The sequence below is a fragment of the Oxyura jamaicensis genome, chromosome 2, assembly GCF_011077185.1.
Source record: "Oxyura jamaicensis isolate SHBP4307 breed ruddy duck chromosome 2, BPBGC_Ojam_1.0, whole genome shotgun sequence".
NCBI classification, from domain to species: domain Eukaryota; kingdom Metazoa; phylum Chordata; class Aves; order Anseriformes; family Anatidae; genus Oxyura; species Oxyura jamaicensis.
This window is the reverse complement of record NC_048894.1, coordinates 122987004-123004767: the sequence shown is the minus strand read 5'-3', so window position 1 is coordinate 123004767 and position 17764 is coordinate 122987004. Positions and strand designations below refer to the sequence as shown.

General features: G+C 36.2%; 1 protein-coding gene across 10 annotated transcripts in view; it reads right to left on the bottom strand.

The window, feature by feature from the left end:
* CSPP1 (centrosome and spindle pole associated protein 1) overlaps positions 1 to 17764 on the bottom strand; it is a 65019-nt gene that overhangs the window by 42171 nt on the left and 5084 nt on the right. For 3 of the 10 annotated variants that reach the window (XM_035317796.1, XM_035317793.1, XM_035317795.1), the window contains exons 1-7: positions 17680 to 17758; positions 13536 to 13639; positions 12313 to 12409; positions 8346 to 8446; positions 7590 to 7613; positions 5151 to 5231; positions 2033 to 2134 (exon numbers count right to left, since the gene is read on the bottom strand). In XM_035317796.1, coding sequence (XP_035173687.1) covers positions 2033 to 2134; positions 5151 to 5231; positions 7590 to 7613; positions 8346 to 8446; positions 12313 to 12409; positions 13536 to 13637 — 507 coding nt within the window. In that variant the 5' untranslated portion in view covers positions 13638 to 13639; positions 17680 to 17758. The other 7 variants (XM_035317794.1, XM_035317798.1, XM_035317799.1 and 4 more) reach the window with 5 other exon arrangements.

The window sequence follows — 17764 nt, the reverse complement described above, 5'->3', positions numbered from 1 at the left end:
AATAATCCAGTAATAATGAGATACTGAATTCCAGCATCTCAAGGATGCCCAATTACTGTCTTGTAGCTGTCTTTACAGATTAAAATAGTTTTCAACTATGTGATGCTCCAATGCACTTGGAAGGAAAGATCATACTCATAAGCAAATAATCTTTCTGGAGACAAATACCAAACATTATTCTAGGTAGAATTTATAAATTCATGGGCATTTGCACTTGCTAACTGCTGTGAGAAAGGCAATGAACTTTGAGCTGCTGTGAGCACAAATGCAAGTTCCATTATAGAACCACTTAGCTCACACAGTACTGTATGCATAAGAATCTCCATATTAAAAAGAAATGCGATTCTTAAAGCAAACCTGCATTAGATGAATTTGAATATTATCACAGACCATCACTACAGCAAGGCAACAGTATATTTAAAAAAATAATATTCTACGCAAGATTTTAAAGTTAACAAGCTGTATGGAGGCTTTCTCAGATCAATATATTGCTTCCAGATTACCACTGTTGTGAGAACCTTTGTTTTAGTAGACTTAAAGAGCACTAATTGTAGTCAGCAGAGGATTTTTATATTGGTAGTTTCCTGTAGAATGGAGGATGCATTTGTGTTCATTTGCGAACAATAACTAGATATAGAGTGAGGGCAGAACAACATTCAAAGTCAAAAAGACTGGGCCACCTGCACCCTACTGAAAGACGGATTTCCAGAAAGCAAGGAAGAGAAATGTAATGAGCAGAACAGCAGTGAAAGCCAGTCTCTGAGATTCTTAACTCCACAGCACAACTTGCACCAGAAGGTAAGAAGTAATGAATATTTGAACTTCCTGCCTCCTGTACAGATGTATACATCTCTTGAAATAATTGGTTTTAAGTTTGCAACAAGTGTGCTGAAATGTTTTATTAACTAAACCTGCACTTTGTTTCCTTTAGTCTACGAAATCTTAGTTGATTCAGCCAGTCTAGATCCATGCGTGATGACTAAAGAAGCTTCCAGCAACCTGCCACTTCTCTCCTGCTAGAAAACACCATTCCATAAAATCCATGGGCCAAGATGTTTTTGCAGGTCAAACTCATCTATTTCAGTCAGGATAATTCAGCTTAGTAGGTCTCTGCTATTTGAATTACTTAAACTCAGTTTGAGGTGACTGAGTAGGTGAAGCAACCATCTCAACAAGCAGGTGTGTAAACCTCTAAGGTGCTACCAAGCACCTGATGCAGGTACTAGTCTCTTCTACCAGAACAGCTCTCTGCAGAAAAAGCACCTATTTACAGCTTAACAGGAACAAAAACACCAAATGGGCTGTGGGTAAGAACAGCTACATCTTTACAGGTCCTCCACCCGAGACTTTAAGTAATTAGGGGGAAAAAAAAGGAGACAGTTTTTTCTGAATTCCTTTCCTTCCATGTCTGACAAAGCAAACAGAAAAGCTTATAAATAAGGATGAGGCAAACTCACGGGTGCCTATAACCTATGAATCTCTGGAAGAGAAATCTGTCACTGGCACTGTAACACATCAACATACAAATGAAAGGCCTCAGCTCAGAATCTGAGTTCAGTTATGCGTGTGCTTAGTCTATATTCATGAGCAAAGACATTTTTGTTGATTCACAATTGCACAGCACTGCATACTGGACAGCTAGCATCTGTCCTACTTTCTCATGGACTGGACACAGACTGAGGAAAAGGCAGCTACAAAAAAAGCTGAGGAGCCCTGTGCAGGACTCAGTATTTTGTCCTAAGAGACAGCTTCCTTGGCCATCACTTTTACCACCAAGAACAACCTGGGAAATCCCTTCAGAGATGCAGAGAATGAAAACACTCTTTTACCAGACAGACATGACTAAAGGAATCAAGAACTCTACTGCATGGCTCATAACCAGGACTTGTTAGATACATCTATAAAACTGTGGCATAATTAAACAATGTCCTTTGCTTCTTTTATCGTACTTTGTATGTCTTAGTCAATGATAAAACAACCGACGATATCATTTATGCTCTCTTTTGTATCAATATAAGTAGAATTGTATTACCTCTGTGTTTTTCTTCCCTAATTTCCTTATCTTTTCATTCCATTCTTCTTTATCCCTGAGATATTGATTGTACTCCTTGTTTCTTTCAAGCCGTAGTTTCTCCTAAAACAGGCATTGAGAAGTAAATCATAATTTTGCACTGTGAGAAGCAGCTTTTAACTTCACAGTACTGTATTAAATGAATACAGGCAATCTGTAAACCCCCTCCCCCTTCTTTGCAATGCACAAATAGGACTTGACTTGCTTTTGGGGGTAGGGTGTTCATTATCAGAACATAGTACTTGCTCTTAATTTGGCATCTCTAGAGCAGAAGGTAGCTTCCTGGACATGAAGTCTAGTCTCCAGTAACACTGTGTATCAAGATGCATCTTAAAACCTCCATCTATTCCAAAATTGTTTTGGAGCTTTAGTTCTTTGGAAATTAGAATTTAATTCCTAACTGTGAATATGAATGTATTTACAGATTATTTTAAAACATACTATATTTTATCTTCAGGTTAGTTGTCACTTGCCCCACTCAATTAAAACAAGACAACAAATACATGTACAGACAAGATGTGTCAACTAGAGCTTAGGATGTAATTTGAACTGTCAGATTTAAAAGAGCAGTTAAGCTGACTGCAAGAAGTGTCAAAAATGCAAAGAAAAAAAAAAGAAAAAGAAAAAAAAAAATCAATCTCTTCACCTTGTGCAAGAATTATTAGCTGTTTTTGCAACATTACAATCAGCTTGCTTAGGTCTAAAAATATGCAGGAATTGTACATTAATAACTTTATTATAATATGAAATATACAAGTCTTCAGGTAGAACAAACTTTAATTTGGATTATTTTCTGATATTAGTACTTCATGTTCAGAGCAAGGGACGTCTCTTATACTACCAAATTCCAACCTGTATAACCATCATATGAATGAGGAAAATGAGAATTATATTACAAGATTATGAACCGTGCTCTACTCCACTGCAGAATTTTCCAATAAAATGCAAAAGCTATTAAAAAGTTCAACATTACATTTAAATTTACTATCCCATGAACAGATTTCAAATAAAAAGAATTTATACCTCCATCAGCATAGAAATACCAGCTTAGTAATAGTTTTACAAACAAGACCAATGCCCCCAAAAACTGGTTCATTTCAATCTTTGTGTCTAGTGGGTTTCTGACACCGACAATGCAAAGCCTGAGGACAGTTATGAAAGCTGCCCAAGGGATATTCTCCACAGCTGAGAAACTAGCATTGTCTTCAAAAGGTTAAACAAAGCTGACAAAAAGTCAGCAGAAAACTCAGTACACCGTGTGACCGCACATTTTACCAAGTACAGAAAACAAAGATGCAAGTGTTAGCCTCTAATCATTATCTGAGCAGACACTAACTGTTTAGCAGGGCACAGTGTGACATCTTCTGGCAGCTTTTAGTTTCTACAGTAGCAATAAATAAATGGATAAAGAGAACACGCTTGTATAGAAAATCTCAACTCAAGGTCGAACAGCTATGACATAAAACCAAAGATCAGACATGTTCCAAGTCCAGATATGTCTTTAATTTCTACAAAATTAATCAAAGATACTTTATCATTCTCTGTTTTGGCACACATGCCAACAAGGGTTACCACAAAGTTCAGGATAACTTGAAGCCGAGTTAAACTCGGCATAAACTTGGCACAAATGCATGCTGCCCCTTTCCAGGGCATTTCATTCTTGCTGCCTCCCTTGTTTAAACACTAACACATTTTGGGATCTGGGGCTTTTTCGTATCAGGAGTTTTCATTTGTTTGAGCTGTTACGTGGCTCCTCATGGAGCCAAACTTTATTGCCAGCACAGGAGAGGCAGAAGGCAGCAGGGCAGGACCAGCACATCCCGTAACAAGTCATGTGCCATATTACAGTCCCTGCGTAACCCCAAACACAGAGTAAGAATGCAATTCCAAAGCAGCCAAGGTTTAAAAATAGATAACTATAGACTAAAATTGCAACAGTCCAATCCTCGTCTGGAAACAGTTTCTCTTTTTCTTGCATGTCAACTGGAGTTTGACTGATCATTACAAACTGAGTCAGCAAAACTATTTAATAAATTATGATGTTAATAAATTATGATTCAACTTCCTGGATCAATTTCCAATAAAACACAAGAAAGGAACAGGGAATATAAAGCAAATTGTGTGGGGGCAGAAAGAACAGAGTGACTCCTGTAAGACTGATTTAGGCTTTCATAGAATCATACCATGCACCAGAAGAATGGATCAGATCAGATACATTCCACACATGCATGTTGCATCTTTGTAACTAACCTCCACCAACAGAGAGACTGTTCTGGCTGCTATCTTTCTCCAACACCGGAAAACAAGACTATAAATTGGTAAGAAGTCTCAGGGAGATCAAAAGGGGCTAAATGCAGAGAGAAGACGTACTTTTCTCAAAACACACCAGTACATGTAATCTCAAAGAAAAACAGAAAGTGAGAAGACACCCATATTAACAGCAGGCAATATGTGAGATAAAAGATCAGCTTTTATTTAGATTCTTGGATTTATTTGTACAAGAAGAAAAATGACACAAGATTAAGCAGGTACTGTGCAGAGAGATGTGTGCTGAGGAAGAAATCAAAACAGGGTGTATATAGCAGAAAGAATACTTGGTTTTGTTCTGATAGGAAGTGACAGTAATATCACTGTAGAAAATAGATCTTATCCCCAGGCTGCGGTACGAAGAGTAACGAATTAGAAAAGTGTACATAATCATAAGAACAATGTTTTTTATTTGATCAATATGGACTGCTAGATAAAGAACAAGCACAATCACAAGAGCTTTTCAACACAGCAAGTGCTCTGTAGGTATGAATTAGAAGCAGCAAACCTCCAGCTGAGATCAGTATAGAATTACACATCTAATTATCTACAAACTAAAGTAGAAGTATCCTAGGATTAAAAAAGCCTGATAGGTATTTTAAAAAATCAAAATTTAAAGACTATGTTTCTGAGAAGTATTCTAATGATGACCTCCAAAAATGTTCACTTGTTAAAACAAAAAATATTATGTGGAAATATTTTTTGCATAACAGTTAAAAAATCTGGGTTCATTTTCAGGTTACACGCAGCTTAATTTCCTCCAGGCACTCACCTTGGCAGACCTTCGCTCATCAATAGGAAGAGATAATCCCTGAGTATAAGGATCTACTTCGCCAGTAGTCAGGTAATTTTTCTACGTTAAAAAAAATAATCATCATCATCATCCAAAATATTTTAAAATACCAAATATTATTGCTAAATAGTTGCTAGAGATTATATTTTTTGAAATATATCTGATCAATTTAACAAAAATAAGACTGATGACCTTCACGTTCTGAAAATGCAGGATGCTCTCAGAACAGACAAATGAAATGAAGGAATATGGAAAACAAAGGGCTTTGTTAATACACTATTACAAGGATTATATAGTCTGTGTATGAGATATTCAAAATATTGCTGATTTGGGGGTAAAATTACAAGTATTAGAGGAATTTCCCAAGACATTACCATGCTTAAGATGAAAAACTGACGTCTCTAACTTGAGAAGATGTACACCTACCTCTTATTTTAACAAATGGAATCCATGCTAATATTAGCACAGTCACCACTTGATACAAATATATCAATGCTATCTGTTTTCTGCAACGGTAGTCGCCAAACTTTTCATAATAATGATCCATCACCAAACCTTGCCATTCCTTGTGGACCATCAGACACTTTCAGAGCAGACCTTGCAGCTGAACACACTGTTGTTGATCAGTATAGCTCCCCAGGCCACAGCGTGGAATCAGGGCTGCACAGCTAGTCAAAATACCAGCCTTTCAAACCAAACAGCAATCAATACTGGAATACATCCTTAGTTTCAAGGTCCAGTGGTTTCTTTGTACACCACTCACTTACTACAAGCATCCTCAGGCCATTCTCAGTCGATCAAATAATGTTTCATAAGATCTGATTACATTTAATAAAAAGATTGTCTACTTCTGTGGCATGGCCCAATGATGGGAATGTGTTAGTTATGGCATTTCACTAGAATGGAAGTTTCCTTCCATAACCTACGCTGTAACTTAGCCTGAAAGCTTACAAGCATGTAAACAGGTAAGAGCTCTACCTGTTCCAGTACATTTACACAATAAATTATACTCCACAACTTCACATTAAAGGATTTAAGGGATTTAATAACCATGCAAATATTCAAACACAGAGAAAACTAAATTAATATGGAGAACTACGTTATTTTTAGTAGAAAAAAATAAATGATAGGTAATCCTCTCTACCCCATAACTCTTTTCATACTTCAAACATCTGTAGAGATTACCTCAGATGTTAAAAAGGTATTTGCCAAAACAGAGAATCTGATATGGAAATTGCATTGTCTGCATAAGCATGACTAAATAAGTTACTAACCAAAATATTATCATTGTGAGAGCTGCTAAGAGTTGCATTCACCATCTCTTTAAGTGACAAACAGAAATTAGATTAGCTCATAGCTTACATTAAAAAAAAAAAAAACCTCTCGTTCCTAAATTTGTAAAACTGAGGTTCAGTTGAGAATAAAATACTAAAAGACAACATAAAAATGATACTATTTGGATACTTTGGTGGGAATTATAAAACAGCTTATGTTTTTACACAATATTCTGATTTGGAAAATAACCTGAAGTTTCAGATTAAACAAGAAGCAACAATTATATAAGCATCATTTTGATTAAAGGTTAAGAAGCCAGTTAATTTTGCTATTGCTGTTGTTAGTCAGGAATTCCAGTGCATGCTAATATAGTTAATTTCTATCATAGGCATGTTATTCAAAGCTCAAAAAAATAAAAAGAACAGAAGGTTGTTTTTCCACCACACTAGCTCCTAGTCCTTTATTGAAGTTGCTTAATCTGAACAACCTGGACACACAGCATTAAAAATATGAAAGTTAATAACTTATATACACTACTGTGTAATGATAAACAACAGAATTACTGTAATTGAAAGAAGCTCACAAAGATGTGCCTTTGGTATTTCATTCTTGCATTCTGAACCACTAGATGATGAATAACTGGCTCCACTGCTTTCCTGTGCACCACTGATGAGATTTCATAGTGAAGGAAAAAGGCCTGACTCTGATTCCAATGGCATTATAATATTTGAGAGCTTATTATTTTATTCCAGCTCAAAGTATGTGTATCTGAACTTCTATCTAATAAACGATAGGATAGGCCTTGCAGCAAAAGTGCACTAAAATAAACAAACTCTTGTATAGTCAGCATTAGATAGCAATAATAGCAATTGCAAAGGAAAAGAGAAATCAGTAAGTGTTTTAAATCATATTAATGGAAAATAATAAATAAGCAATCATTCTGCACAATGCAAACAATGCTGGTAATCACAACTAATCACTACAGAGCACACAAATACACAAAGCACAAAAAATAATGATTTTTTTAAAAAAAATCAAAGAGCATGAAGCTTTCAAACAAAGCAAAAAGCTACTAATTTGAAGGAGAAAAAAAAAAAAAAAAAAAAAAGGAGAGAGAAAAACAAGATATTGCAGGCACCCTACCTTTCTTTTTGCCTGTGAAATACCCTAAAAGTCAGGGAAAAGATACTATTCAACAAGTGTCTTTTATTCAAGAATATTTGAATCTGCAATAAATAATTATTTTCTTAAACCAGATCCATTCTTTCATTTTAAGAACTAAAGGCACCGATAATAAGCATTTTCAAACAACAGAAATTATTTGCTTCCTGATTTCTTTTTCCTGTTTGACTAAGATCTGGTACATTAAGAAGCAATACGGAATATTCCCAAGATTATGACATTTCATACATACCATATCAGTTTTAAATTACTATTGTTGCATATAATAAGTTCTGCTAAGCAGAGCATCAAAGTTCTTTTATTTCTAAAACTGAAATGAAGCCAGAAAATGGAGTCACACTGATTAGAGCAATATTCTTAGCTGAATTACAGACCATAGAATACGTAAGTACTTGAGGAAGTAGCAAATGATATCTTAAAGTCTTAAGAAACTACAAAATAAGTAAAGAGACAAATAAAGGAAATCAGAATAAAATGCACTATGTAATATGTAATCTCGTGGCAATGAGACCTGTAGAAGATTAAAATATGCAACTGTTACTAGTGGTGACTTCTTGAAATTACTTTTATTCAAAAAGTCTTCAAAAACAGCCATCATTCATAACAAATGACTTGCTATAAAGATTCTCCACAATTTTGTTCTGTTTTATTCAATTAAAATGAGAGAGTCATGGTAAAAGACTCATTAAACTCAGGCAACCAGACAAGAACCTTTACCTGAGAAAGATATCGCCTATAATCTTGCCGAAGTTCCTCTTTTAGTTTATGTTTTTTTCGTTCATATTCTTCTCCAAGAGGTAAACTCAAGCCATAGTCACCTGAAAGTTTAACTCTTAAATATTATTACAATGCTATTTGGTATCAATACAAAGCACATAACACAAAAGATACATCTGGATTTTTGTTAGACATGAGCAATAAAAAAATATACAACCAGAAATTATAAAACAACTGAAATAAAAAGCATCTTCTCAGTATGACTACTTAGGTGGAAAGCATTCTAGAAGAATGGAATGGTTTTTTGGATGCTAGTTTTCTAGCAACAAAACAAGCAACATGATTTGAATAGGGTATCTATATAAATAGGGTAACTATCTACAACATTTAGGTTATTTTACATTGTTTCTCTTAGTGATGTAGGTTTCATAGGAATCTCTTTTCTTTGCTATGTTACTTTTTACGTCACTCTGATATTTTAAGCACTGCTTACCACAGAAGATAAAACATACTTCACAACCAGAAAGCAACAAGCTGCTCCTTCAGCACAAAACAGGTGGAATCTGTGTGGCTTCCTTATTCACTTCTTCCCACTTCAGTGTTTTTTATTGTTATAGGCCCAAAACACACATTTAGTACTTTTCCAAGGTTACTGTCTGGTCTTGTAATAGCTGTTCTCTTAAAATATAATGCTGTGGAAGTTGTTTGTTGTTCCCAAAATTCATTTTGAACTACTTTGTAAGAAATACCCTCTGCCTGAGAAGGCCACCTCTGCTGAAATTTTCACCACTCCCCATGGACACCTAGTGAATCCCAGAAAACCACACAAGAAACAGATTGCAACTGTTTTTTTAATCATCTGTTGTTTCCCTGAAAGCATTTCTACTTTTTGTGGTCTATGTAAAACAAATAGCAGGGAGTGAGAGGGAAAAGAGGAATTTTCCAGATTTATCAGTCCCGACTTAATTCATTGGAATTTGTTTGATTCCAGTATTTTAAATGTTTATGGCATTAAGCATAGCCTGCGCAGTAAAAAAGACATCTAAATGCTAAATATTGCAAGCTCGGGAATCCCGCTGCTAATGAAATAGATAAAAGTTTGAATTAAGCAAAAATATGCTTGGCTGGCTTGAGACAGTTTCCACTAAGTCAGAATGTATGCTCACAAGTCAGCCCGCTGTTCTGTAGAACCAAATGAACTGACGTCTGATGAAACATTTGTCATACACAACTTTGAAAGTGCTTTCAGAGTTCAGCTATTAACCAAGATCTGCATAGAAGCTGCTTCTCCAACTTGCAAGTAATTTTACTCCGAATTTTGCAGATAAGGTAGACAAGAGTTCCACTAAAAAAAAAAAAATACCATTTGGATCCTCAAAAAAGAAGGATAAGAATAAAGAGGAACAGAATACAGAATTGTTTTTTTCAGCTATGTTTTCTTGCCTTTTATTTACACATAAATTGTTTTGGGATTAATTATAAGAAACCAAGCAAGATCAAAAGATATTAACATCGCATGGAGAAGATTCATTCAGTAACCTCAAAGAAGCCAGTAAAATACAGTACAAAAAAAAAAAAAAGTGAGCAGCAGGTGCATTGATTCAAATTCTTGAAGTATTCAAACAAAAAATGGTTTAAAGCTCATTTTATTACTGAAGACCTTTTTGACTGGCCATCAGGAAAGCACTGAGATGACAATTATGGGTGGGTAGTGATTTATGAGATACCTGAGAACTACTTACTTCAAAAGTTAAGTGAGATTAGGCTAGTAGGGCAAAAATACTCCATTTCACCAATGTTCATCCTGAATTTGTGTGCATTTCTATCTGAATTCTTCTGTTAGAAGAAGAAATATTTTACTTCTCAATAGTTTTCTGCTTTCGTTTACTCTATTTACTGTATTTATTTCACATTCTGTTAACTGCACACACTGACAACTTTTTTTTTTTTAGGGAAAAAGTTAAGATTTCAAATGCATTTTCACATAAAAGTTTGCATGCATTTAGTATATTGAGAAATAACTGTGCTGAACAACCCCACTCAGTTCTGCCAGGTTCTCAAATCTCTAATCTAAGAACTAGAGCACTAACACGGAACAAGTCTTTGTCTAACTTAACGCAAAGAAAATGACATTGCTTTAATCCAGAACCAGCCAAAAACACTAATAACAATCCACTGATAGCCCAACGTGGTCAGTATCCAAATGATTATTACAGCAATACCTAGCTGTTGCTGTTCATTTAAGATCACTTGAATGCCCCTCACCTGTAATATTTCACTGTAAGTGCCTTGACATATTTAGATTATCAACATTAAAATCAATTTATAATCCTAAATACTTCATGATATGTGTTTTGATGGACCTCCAACAAGAGAGAAAATTATTTTAATATTAAACCAGCCTAACTGATACGCAGTGGCCTGTCACAGCCATTGGGATATAAAAGCACCTGGACTAACCTGCTGATCAAAATAAAACTGCCCAAAATGTCAGGTAGACACTGTTAAAGTGTTTTGTCCTCTAACCAAGTCTATCGATTATGAATTCTGGAAGCAAGTAATATTCATTTATCATTTCAAGTCATTTTTAGTGATTTTTTCCTGTAAAGGTTTTAGAAGAGCTTGTCTTGCTGATGGCTGGAAGTTCCAATTATACATCTTCATAGAAGAGATGGCTTTATTTATTGCACCTAAGTACAGTTCAGACCCTCAGATTCACGGATTCAGCTCCCTTTTTAAATTAAGACATGCACTTTTCTGGTCACAAATTCTGTTAAAATTACAGAAGGGACATAACACTAAGTGTAGCGGGAGTACTTATTTAAAAGGTAGGTTAGATTGGTATTATGTTAACAACATCAAATATCCATTGACACATGTTCTTTAAAATAAAAGGACACCTTTTACTCCCATTGGATGCTGCAGAATTACACCAGAAATACAGTATTGAAATTAATGGTACAAAGCCAAAGAGTCTACATAGGAAAGAAGAGTTATCAAGCAACAAGCAGGAGGATACACAAAAGCTGTCAGAACAAACCTGAGCTACAATGGTAACAAAGGAAAAGTTGCAGTGCCTATAGAAAGATGGTTTGACAAGTAAGGAAGGCTGGCACAATACAGAACAAAATAGAGAAATTAAAACTATCACACATTTCAAACAGAAGTCACAAAAGACACAGAGAAAGAAAAAAAAAAAAAAAAAAAGAAAATGGAACAATATATATTTTTAAAGAAAACAGTGATTAAACTATGTAATCACAGCACAACCACAAAACAAATCTAAACATTTCACTAGTTCAGACTTCAACCAAAACTAAGTGCTTATTCTTTGCTGGGATAACAAGTAACTACATTTTAACTTCATTTTTTTATAAAAGCAACAAAAACAGTTTAGTACTCTATGCCTAGAAGTTTAAAAGACATTTAGCATTTAAAAGAAAAATTAAATTAACTGTGTTTATTTTAACTGTGTTTATTTTAGCCAAGTTGGAGCGGGCCTCTTAAGCTTTGAGGCTGAAAGAAAAGGCATCCTTACTTCCCTGGCACAAAGCACAGAGAAAGAAAGAACCCTTTGGCAGCAAGCTGATTGTCCGTATGAAAGATGGACTTCCACAGCTTTTGCTCCAAGTACCCAAAACATAATGGGAAAGAAACAGATTATCTACAGTAGACGAGCAGTCTTGTTTTGTCTTGGTTTTTAAATGGAGCTACTTTACAAAAAGGAAAAAAAAAAAGTATTTGGCATGTTTTCCTTATTCAAATCTCAGAAAAACTAATTAAATACAAAAAAAAAAAAATCCACACAATCCCAAGACATTTGGAAGAATAAAGAATTTGCAAGCACTTCAATTATAATGAACTTCTTATAATTAAAAATCCAAAGCAGTAATTCCCTGCCAAAAATTCTCAAAGGTAGTGAAATACTATTTAAATCCTGAAGACACACAAAAATTATATACTATACCTAAAGGACAGTTCTGTTGACTATTTGGAGGTATATTTTCTTTAGACATGGAGATTAACATTTTGCTAGTCTCAGAAAGCTTCTCAGATTCCTTATTCTGGAAAAAAAAATCATCACAAGGTGAAAGAAATATCACATGAAAACAACATTATTAACGTAATTATTAGCACTTGAGAATAGAAAGATTGAAAGCAATGTTGGATAACAACCAAGAAAACAGCTTATAAATTTCACTGATACTATCAAAAAAGTAGTTTCTCTATAACACAGGAATTAGTTCACTAAGTTTCATGTCATAAACCACTCTAAATTATACTTTCACAGTGTTTTCCATAGCTTACACATACTGTCTCTGTTTCCTGGGGGGGGGGAAGAATTGATGTATTGCATTCTGACTGAAAACACAGAAGAACTGCAAGGTATCACAGGACAAGATGAAAGTATCTGCTCCCCGTAACTATGTTTCCATCACATAGCTTAGGACTTTATCAAACAATAGGCTGGAAACATTCTCTTTCTCCTTAAACTTGCTCTGAGTAGAGGACACAAAAATACAGAAAGTCCAACAGCCCCCTAAGAATTCTCTTTTTGGAGAAAAGTATTATAATTAGGTTAAAATACTTGTATTACCCCCACACAGGGAAAGAAATTCCCATAACCTTCCGATGAAACAAAAACAGGAAACAAATATTATAATTGCTGTTAAAAGCTCAAGCTGTTTGGGGCTGAGTGAAACAGGAGACAAAAGAGACAACAAGTCCCCAGAAGTGTATTCCTTTATTTACTTTAAACAGAGGGCTTTATTCCAGCTACCTAAGAGATGCCATAGCTAAATAAATTCCGATGTAGCTTTTTGCCAAGTACTGGCACTATTAAACAACTTAACAGTGATCTGCAAATTATAAAAACTTTATAGCTTTAGAATTAGGTACTAAACTTTCTAATAGGAAAATCATGCTAAGAACAGAATTTGTTGAACTGATTGTATTAAATAATTTAACTTTTATAATTTCCCAGTTCCCTTATCAGAAATGTTGACACTGTTTTCACCTTCAAAAAAAAAAAAAAAAAAAGGGTTATTGTGTATTTATGTTAGAAATGGCTGGCTTTGCCTAGATAGATCTTTAGTATATATTTTAAAAACAAATGCAGTTTTAAGAGCAAACTTAAATCAAGACCTTCAAAACTTGTCTAAATTAAGTGAAGCTATTTAATATTCTTACCCTTATTTCCATGTAAGGTGGATCATTTTCAAGTTCTGCCTTATCTTGTGCCAACTTGGCCTTCTGATCTTCAATGAATTTTTCTAAATCTTCTGCCATCATTTCTAAGGTAACAGAAACGACAAAGAACATTGCATCTGTGTCAGAACAGCAGAAACTTAAAGCTCCATTACAGTTGCTTAAGACAGTAGTTAAGTTCTGCTCATGTATTGCCCTCAGAACTGCATGCCTTAAGATCTTTGTTGGGTTAAACAAAAAACAGACTTACAAAACCCACCTATGGAGGACATTACTTGATGTTTCACCAGGAAAATAAAAATAAATAAAGTAAAATCAGGAATCCTGATGTCTGAAGATATTTCTATAATCTTTTGGAGCTGATAGCGTATTGTTAACTTCTGCATCAATAAAACAGCCAAGGCAATATGAACAGCTAGCATTCCACAATAATTGTAATATGGATATCCTCAGCATTGCCTTATAACCAGACAAGCCACTCATCTGTAATAAAACATGTACTGGGGGAACAGCTGATTACCTCTCTTCCATTACTTGTGCATCTTGCCTATGCAACTGAAAGCTCGTCTTATTATATATTGCTGCCTCTAGATAACCTGATAATAAAAATCAATGCAACTAGAAATAATGACAATGCAATGGCATAGAAGGTACGGCATGCACAAAGACTTCAAACGTCCTTTGTTTAGACAGCCTTATCAGAACGAGAAATACTGTAAAACTGTTTGCTAAGTAACCATGGGGAAGAAAGAAAGAAAAAAAAAGATTCACTGCACAGAAGCCTACTCATCCTAATCTCCACTCAGCATTTTCACCAACTGCACTGGAGAAGTCATGTGAAATTAAGCCTATGGATAAAAAAAAAAAAAAATCTATTATATTTCACACTTAAAGGAACAATGAGGCTGAGAAGAAAATTAAGACCCTAACCACAGAACCTCAGCATTGGCTTAGGAAGGTCTTAGGAAGCAATCCCATCACATCCAGTATCTACATACAGACTGCAGAGCAGTTTTATTAAGGCCAATTCAGTATCTCCTACAGCTTACAGATTATATGAAACAAGCAATAAGCCCGTGATAAGAACATATTGGGAGATACTTTCAGGAAGAACATCAAGGAAATTAAAAAAAACACAGACACAAAGCCCAGCAGAATAAGACACTAAATAGAAAAATACAGAATAATGTGTTCATGGTGAGTAAGATAAATGTTTTCTATGAAAAGTAAGATGAAGAGAAAATCTCAAAACTTCAGATAAATGAAGCTAACATGCAATTACTTGAATTTAAGGAATAGATCTGCTTTAAACTTTGTGTCTTACATTAGTGTTCTTTTTGATTCATAGTATGAAATTTAACATTGTTACAAAGGAGGCAGAACTAGGACAACCTATTTACAACTCCTAGTGGTAATACAGGACAAGCAAATCCAAAAATAAATTTCCCCATCTGATTTGTCCTAAATCTTTAATCTCATTAGTTTTGCACAGTGATAACAGATAAAAGAAATCTAAAAGAGAATAAGTTTCCGGGCACTGATGAATTTTATTTAGCCTATTAAGTTACATAAGAATAATGAAAAGCCTATTCTGAATGGAAAAAACAACTTGTCATATTAAACAACTTACAAGTTGGTGTCATCACTTACCCACCAACAGGAAAATAAATTACTGCGTGGAGGAGGCACTGTGAGAAAGACTACCCAAAGGCTCAGTGACTCTGAAGTCTGAATTTTTAATCTCTGTTTACACTAAAATTCATAAGCTCTAGAACTGTTTCTAAATCACTGTATTGGAATGGTACCAAACCTAATCTGAGCTATTACATAAGGAAGGAATATTTGCAGCATAGCTTCTATCTAGCATGAGGAACACAATGAATATTGTAGCATTCTGCACTTTTTTTTCATATTGCTCAAAAGAGCAATATAATACCCTAACCGTTTTGTCTTTGTGTTTTAAAGTTGAACTACACATTCAACTGACGTGAAGAAAGCTCACAAGTCCAGGCCTTGAAGAACACTGAGACAACCAAAGCTACAACACTGATGGTCCAGCACACCAGCTAAGTAACAAGGAAAAGTGGCCAAGTGCATCTCAGAAAATACCCAGATGTTTTATGTCTTATATCCTTCTGCTTCATTTTCCTACAATATGCATGAATGGAAACTTTGTGATATGTGAAAAGGGTGTATTATACTGATAGAGAATGAAAAAGAAAGGAAAAAATAAGGCCCTTTCATATATATTCCAAGCAAAGCACTGACAATTTGAATGTCACACATTGCTGAGTTCAGAAAATGTACGTAAGTAAATATCTTACTGAATATTAATATTTTATGACCTACTGTACCAAGCAAAGAGATCCTGACTAATAAGAGTAAAAATTAAAAAATTATACATTTCTATCTGAAAAGAGTGCTATCACTGTCCCCAGAGGCTACTGTGCTAAATTCACAGTCAACTATTAATTTCAAACTGGCCTCATATGACTGCACAAACTGACTGAGGCAGAGCCTGCCACCATAAAACCAATTCACCTCTAAATAAAATAGTCTTTTTTTCAGTTTAGCAAGGTGTCTGAATGGACCGTATGCATTTCTAGACCCCTGCAATTATTACAACCAAAAGTGGCAGGCTCAAAAGTAGCCTTGAAGGCATTGCTTGTTGGGCACGTGTGTAGAACAGAAAGGAAAGCGAGACCATGTGAAAACCTAACAATAAACCGCATGTCCCCAAAATTACAAGGGGCAAACAACAGATTTTTCATGTTTTTTTGGAAAACAGCATTTTGTAAATGCTATTAAAAGTACAGATTTTTGACAGTATAGATCTGTCAGTTCCTCCTTGAACTCGCTTATCTTTAAATCTTTCATTTTCACTTGCAAAACACTGTATGAATCAAATGAAAATTACATTCAATATTTCAGCTGCATGGACTTCAGCTTGGTCAAATACACAGTGGAAAGCACACAGGCATTCAAGAGAAGTGTGAACAGAGATGGATACTGGATCTACACCCAAACACAATTAATAATGTATGTCTGCATTCAAGATATTCAAACCACCTATTAGCATATGTATTGTTTTGCATGTATTGTATCTGTTTGCATGCTGTGTATATTTTATCACCTAAAGGAATAGTCACCTTTCTTCTTTATCTTTGTTTTTATCTTGTATTTGTTCAAGAAAGTGGGGCAGAATACTGGAAATCAGCCCACGCCATTAGGCAGACCCTGTCTATTTTGTGCATCAGGAAAGCCAGACAAGTGGCAATTCCCTTCCATATAAACTGCAGCAAGGGCAGCAGGGGAGTGAAGTGTTTTGAAGCTACCATACGTTGTGTGTAGTAATTTTACTTACAGGTTACATGGCCTCATAATTGTTTCACTCAGAAATATTGTTCAAAGTTTCCCCCACGCCTCCTGAACCCTGAGGCCAGGCAGCACTGGCTGCTTCTCTCTCCCTTTGAGTAGCATGCAGAACCTCTCGCTGTCAGAACAGGTTTTGTATCTCTCACCTTCCTTTCTTTTTGATTCTTATCTGAAAAAGCACAAAACATCCACGGTCTGGATGCTCACGAACAATCTCCAATTAAAAACAACGTGTTTCGTAACTACGAAGGGATTTAACCATCAAAACATCCAGCCGGCGAGCCTCACGAGTTATCTCCTCTCACCCCAACAGTTTACCTCCTCCAGAACCCGTCTTTTGGCCCGAAAAAAAAACGATCTGGGGAAACCTTCGGGGACAGGAGAGATTTACTTCTCCCACCGCGGCAGCTCGGCGCAACGCCTCTCCCCCTCCCTCGGCCTGCTGCTGCCACCCCAACCAAACCAAAACAAACCAAAACAAACCCAACCAAACCAAATCCAACCCCAACGAACCCAACCAAACCTAACCCGGCCCGGGGCACCCTGAGGCGCTGCGGGGCAGCCCCCTCCCGGCGCGGCGCCCCGTTGTCAGGCAACGGCCGCGCACCCAGCGGCTCACCCCGGGAGGCCGCCCGAGGCCCGCTGCCCCCCCGCTGGGGCACCCGAGCCCTCCTCGGCTCCCCAGCCCCCCACCACCGCCACCACCACCCCCGGGAGGGTGCCCGGCCCCCGGCCCCGCCGCCCCGCTCACCGGCGGCCGCCCTCCGCGCCCGTCGCCGCCTCCCCGGAAAGCGGCGGCCGGCGGCCGGCAGCGCCCCCTGCGGCTCCGGCGGGCC